The sequence below is a fragment of the Monopterus albus genome, unplaced genomic scaffold (genome assembly GCF_001952655.1).
Source record: "Monopterus albus unplaced genomic scaffold, M_albus_1.0 scaffold304.1, whole genome shotgun sequence".
In the NCBI taxonomy this organism is placed as follows: Eukaryota; Metazoa; Chordata; class Actinopteri; order Synbranchiformes; family Synbranchidae; genus Monopterus; species Monopterus albus.
In genome coordinates this window covers 437,353-443,357 of record NW_018128184.1, presented here as the reverse complement: position 1 = coordinate 443,357, position 6,005 = coordinate 437,353, and the positions used below count along the sequence as shown (strand labels likewise).

The 6,005-nt window shown below is 40.5% G+C and overlaps 1 protein-coding gene across 1 annotated transcript in view; it reads right to left on the bottom strand.

Moving 5' to 3' along the window:
• Positions 1-3,551, bottom strand: part of LOC109973741 (pannexin-1-like) — an 8,587-nt gene extending 5,036 nt beyond the window's left edge. The window contains exons 1-3 of the mRNA XM_020623534.1: positions 3,379-3,551; positions 709-908; positions 370-485 (exon numbers count right to left, since the gene is read on the bottom strand). Coding sequence (XP_020479190.1) covers positions 370-485; positions 709-889 — 297 coding nt within the window. The 5' untranslated portion in view covers positions 890-908; positions 3,379-3,551. The remainder of the gene's footprint in view (positions 1-369; positions 486-708; positions 909-3,378) is intronic.
• Positions 3,552-6,005: the final 2,454 nt, after the last annotated feature.

Here is a 6,005-nt window from a genome sequence, read left to right as displayed (position 1 = left end):
AGCATCAGCTCCTCACATTAAAGAAGGTGGAACCAGAACATGTCGGTGACTGTTGCTTCTAAATAGCTGAGGTTCATTTTCTACCAGTGAACTGACTCATGGCTGCAGCTCTAGGTCACTGAATGGCTTCATGAGGACGACACAGTGGGTCAGATGCAGCGTGGTCGGACGCAGCGGGGGGATCTGGTTTGGAAGGAGGAGGTTTCCTCCTCCGACAGAAGAGACCTGATTCTGCTCTAGAGACTCAGCCCTGACAAGGCTCTGCTGAGTGCTGGGTGACAGTTTTTCATTTGTTACCCAGCTGGATCATCCTGTGTGTGTGTGTGTGTGTGTGTGTGTGTGTGTGTGTGTGTGTGTGTGTGTGTATACCTTGTGCAGGTACAGATTGACTGTGTGTGTGCCCATGTTTGCCCAGCAGAACGAGTCCACATAAGCAGCCTGCTTCCAGGAGAAGTTAGATGGAGAAAAACAGCCTATCTGAGCACCTGAGAGAAACAGAGCAATATGAGAGTAATGGTCAGTGACAGGTAGAGATGACTTTAATTATTGTAACATGTTAATCTTTAGAGTTTATCTTAGATTAAGTTAGTTTTCTCCAGTCAATCTGGCTTTTCTTAGCCTCTACCATGGAACAGCTCTAGACCGAAGCCAGACATGACCTGGTCTTTGTGATCTTGACTCCAGCCACAGCTTTGTATCGCCACTAACCAAATGAAACCTCTTGAGCGAAGGCCAGTGAGATGAGGAGGAGGGGCAGGCCCACTGCCACACAGGTCACGAGTTTGTCCACCGCCAGCTCGGTCCGGATGCTGTGGTATCGAGCCTTGTTCTGCTCCTTCAGCAGAAAATCGCTGAACACGTACTCTGTAGCCACGGTGGCGATGGCCATCTCGCCGCTCTGCTATTACCTGCAGCGCATAAAGAACAACCCCTGATGACATGTGAAAGTCAGAAACACGTGTCATCAGAGAACACAGATATGCACCTCCACACTGCCTGAAGCTCTGTTTACCCTTTTACCAGGCAAATGTCTTTGGTAGAACGCAAAGCAAGTTGTCAGGTAAACAGAGCGCGTCATGTGTCAGAGGCTGGGAAAGTACAGTCGACCATCCCAGACAGTTTAACAGTCTGGTGGATGGTTACTGTCCCAACTCGCTTCGTCTGCTTCCCAGTTGAATGAAGCAGTATTTTGATGGTAACCGCATGATGTTCACAAATTTTATTTATCTACCATTTGTCGTATCCGAGTCATAGGGTTCCATGTATATACAAACGAGGCCAGAAGTTGGCATCGCCCCACAGTTTTCTCTAAAGCAAGTTGAAACTGACTCTTTATTCCATATTTAATAAATCACACATGTTTTAGATTTTCAAAGCAACCTGGCTACAGCTCAGGAGGTGGAGCGGGTCATCCACTCACTGTGGGGTTGGCACTTCGATCCTCTACTCTTCAAGACACTGACACTGGCCAGGCCTTGCACCGGTGTGAGTGTGAATGGGTGAAAAATAGGCAAAAACTGTAAAGCTGTTTGTCCGTTAAAGCAGAAGTGCAGTCCGTTTACCTTTTACCAGTACAACAAATGAAACGTACCTGGACAAAAATGTTAACCTAATATTTAGTGGCACATTCTTTTGGAGTCATCACTGGAAACGAGCTCTCTGTGAGAGAGAGAAGTGCCCTAATATTTAGTGGCACATTCTTTTGGGGTCATTACTGGAAACAAGCTCTCTGTGAGAGAGAGAAGTATGGGCTCGTTCTCCTGTTGGAGAACAACAAGCTGATTTGACTGTGTCCTGCACAGATTCAAGACACAGAAAAACTAAGCCTCCTCCATGTTTCACAGTGGGGATGCTGCTCTTCTCTTTGAGAGCTTCATTTCTGTGAACAAAGAGCTGACTGACCACACTGCTTCATTTTGTTTGATCTGTTCACAGGACAGTCTCCCAGAAGCAGCAGCTGAGTTAACATGTACTGTACACCATGCAAACTCCACTCAGTTTTAGTGTTTCTCTTTCCAAAGTGGGCTCTTTTTCCACGGAGGCACTTTCATCTAGAAAGCCACATCTGCTGCGACTGGACACTGCCAGACCCGGACCATGGAGCTCAGCTTGTATCTGTTTTTCCACAGTTTGAATTGTTCTTCTGTTCAGTCTTGGCTGTTTTCCTCTTATGGCCACGTCCACAATGTCGGCTACACTCCCACCGACCTTAAACTTGTAATATGACCAGCTGGGTTCACAGGAACATTCAGATGCTGGGAGATGCTCTGTAGCCTTTACCAAAACTGTTTTTCTTCCTGATCTCCCCACAACTCTCTTCTTTCACTTGTCCGTGTTCAGTGTGGTGCACACAGTGATACGATCCTTGTAAAAGATGCAACAATTCAGCTCATTTCACAGCTTCCTTGTTTTATTCTGACAAACCACAGACTGCAGGTTTGCATGACAAACATTTCACCGCTTTTTAAGAAGAATGTCACATTTTATGTAGGGACTTGTGACCTGTCACAATGATATTTTTCAGGTGACCTACCTCTTTCATTTGTTTTTACAAATTACATTGAGGCTGTTCAGAAACTTAACACACAGGTTATCCTCTCACCAGACATTTTGATTTGATTTGATTTATTTATTCTTTCAAGCATATAAAACAGCTGATATAACAACACACATTTTTACACACAATCCAATATCAATTGGATAATGTTTGACTTGATATAAATAATTTTGATACATATATCTTCAAATCTGTTTTAATAACCTTATTTCTCTTCTAAGATGTGAAGCTGTAATCTTGCTTTATGTAATCTTGTAAATGATTTGCACATTCACAACTGTAATATAAAGTGATTCAAACAACTGTGGACAATGAACCTTCCTGAAGATGGTTTGCCTTGTTTGATGGTGAGCTGTGAATTACCATTTAGCCGCCATTTTACTGGTTAATACAACTGGGGCTGCTTTGCCTTCAGGATTATAGAAAATAGCTACTTATAAAACCAAAACCGAAAAACCAATTCGTGACAACATTAACAGGCTCCTTTGTTTAACCAGAGCAGAATTTCTGCATCGTATGGCGCATTTGTTAGTTATTACTATCATATAATCCTCTTGTTATTTAAACAAAATACTCTTTAATTTGAGTTTCATTTTGAGTGCATTGTTTACCCACCATGTGCCATCACTATGAACGTCCTCAGGAAATTTATGTAAAGTATAAAGAGACTTTGTCATAGCTTTTAATTCAAGTTTGCTTTACTCAAAGGTTATTTAGTAACTTAACGTTAACACGGACCGATTTTTACTGTCGCTAATTCACCTGTAATAAATTTCTCTCATCATAATTTCTTGCGATACAGATCATGAACGTGAACTTACCGGCTCCCGTTAAATGACATTTACCAACTGAACCGACATTCCTGTGATTAAAGGTGACTTTGAGGTGTTTTCCAGGCCAGGACCTAAACGATGTGGTTGACTAAACCTGCAACGCACGGACACAACATTGAATCAACTTTAGCAAAGGCTCTTCTTCGTCTAACGCAGAAAACCACTTCCGTACTTCTTAAAAGCAGATGCCTTCAAGTGCAAATGGACAGCTCCGAATTTCCAGCACTAATGACGCCTTCAAATGCAGTTCGTGAGTTTGTTTATTATGTTTGTGTATTATGCCTACCCATGGAAGATACTTTTGTTTTAGTCATTTCCCATCGCTGAACATGACGTTGGAAGGCAGAAATGACAAAATCAGGAAATCAATATTTTTGAAAAAATAAAATGCTACAGAAACAACCTTTTCCCAGTTTTATATCAGCTGCATAAAAACTGTGCATTTAAGATTAAATCCATGCTAATCCATGGATGGATTATTAAATGAATGAAAGATTTAGAGGCCCCTAAGCCTGTATTAAAGTCAGTCAAATGACTTGAAAAGGACACAAAACAACCACAAAGAGACAGAAAATGACAACAATTACATAAAGTAGCCTAATTGTAAAAAAGGCTAAATAAAACTAACTTAAAACAATTACAAAGAGTCATAAAAATGTTTAAAAAACATAAAAAATGACAAAAAAAGACACAAAATAGCCCAAAAAGATGCTAAATAATCACATACACTGAAATAACTACAATAAGATGGATTTGGCTCAGGAGATAGCACACTCACCGTCTCACAGGAACGTTGCTGGTTCAGTTCTTGGTCTCCACATGTCAGTGTCACTGGGCAAGACACTGAACATCAAGTTGCTCCAGCTGTTCGGACAGCACTCCCATCAGTGAGAAATTTCCCCACTTAGGGCTAATAAAGTAATTTTTTAAAAATGACAAGTAGAGAAAATAGCTACTGCAGTGTTGTTTATTTCTCTTTCAGTCTGTGGCTCTTGTTGTATGAGGAGGTGGGGGGCTTTTACATGTCCATACCCAGAAGTCCATTGTCTCATGATCCATCTAGCAAGGTAGAATATTATGGAATTGCCAAAATATAAGAATGCAAAGAAACGTCTCAGTGCAAACCATCCAACTGCAAAAGTATTGTTACAAATTATGACAAAATGCTACAATGTGAAATTCAAAGAAATTGGATTTGCAATCAAAATTACAGTCTCCATATAACTAATGACTGTTATTTTGGTTTGTATTTCTTCATTTTTTCATGTAGGAAGTGTTACTGTCTGAATGCCCAGCTCTGTGGTCACGTCCCAGTGTGCTGGAAAATTTGAAGTGGATTTCTTTACATTTTAGCTGTTTGTTATTTTATGTTGTGATAGGGTAATAGTTTTTGGTTGCAGGGTGTGTGATTTCACAGTTGTGTCCTTTTTTTATTTGGACAAAATTAACCCTATACTATATGTTTGGCAGTGAACTTGATGCTATTCTACTATTCTGCACCAAACAGAACAGCTGTAAGAATGCCTCAGTTCAGAGATAATCAGCTTTAAGTCAGCAAAAATGTAGTAAACAGTCACTGGTTTGTGACTGGGACCAGTATCCATTCTGGTTCCAGTAGTGATGCAGTTGTAATATTCAGGTTATAGACCTAGTATTAAGTGCTTCGTAGTGGGTTGGGGTTTTTATCAGGCTTCCTATTAAGTCAAAATCACATAAGTGGTTAACTGATTAGTTTTATTTGGTTAATCTTTGTGGTAAAAGGCGAGTAGTGAGAGAAGTGAGAAAATTGGGATTTCCCCCCCACTTCTCATTGTGAGATTAGGCATTTCCAACAGTCCCTAAAGGCAGCATCATTCTGTGCAGCGTGACGAACTACGCAGTATGCAGCAGTACTCGACTAGAGAAAAATCTGACGGATACTTCATATATTAAAATAAAGAAGCTATACTTAAAACTAAAGTGTAAAAACAAATCATGAGAAATAAAATAGCGATGTTTGTGTGGATCCGACGTTGACACCCTACGTTAGGTGTCTGATTTTAGTGGAAGTCTGATGGCAGTGATTACAGTTTTATTTTGCAAATTTTTGAAGAGTAAAGCCCAGAACCATTTTGAGCTGTTGTTGATGTTGGTCTTTCGCGATGAATTCTGGGCATTTCTCGCTCTGCCCTCCCTGGTCCTCCCAACTTCTCCCAGCTAAGTCAAGCTGATGTGAAACACACACACTGGTACCGGAAGTGGAATCATTTATGTCAAAAACAAGTGTTTAAAATGTGCATCTGAGAAAAACCACAAAGGAAATTATCAACATTACACTGTTTAATAGATAGAGTACAGGATTGGGAAAGTGGAACTAGACTTAGTCATCTAGAATTTAGTGCAAACATTTTAGGTGTTTTATTTGTTTAGATTCTTATCCATCACTCTATTGTGCAGCAAAAAGCCCATGCATCCAGCCAGACCAATAAAGGAACCAATCAACCACCCTGGTGTTCCTGTGAACAATTAAATAAATAAATAAAACGTTTTAATTTCTTTAAATAAATACTGCACAAGTACCCTCTAATGAGCTTGCTCAGTACAAACCGGGGTACAACAGCTGTCAAGTGACCTTA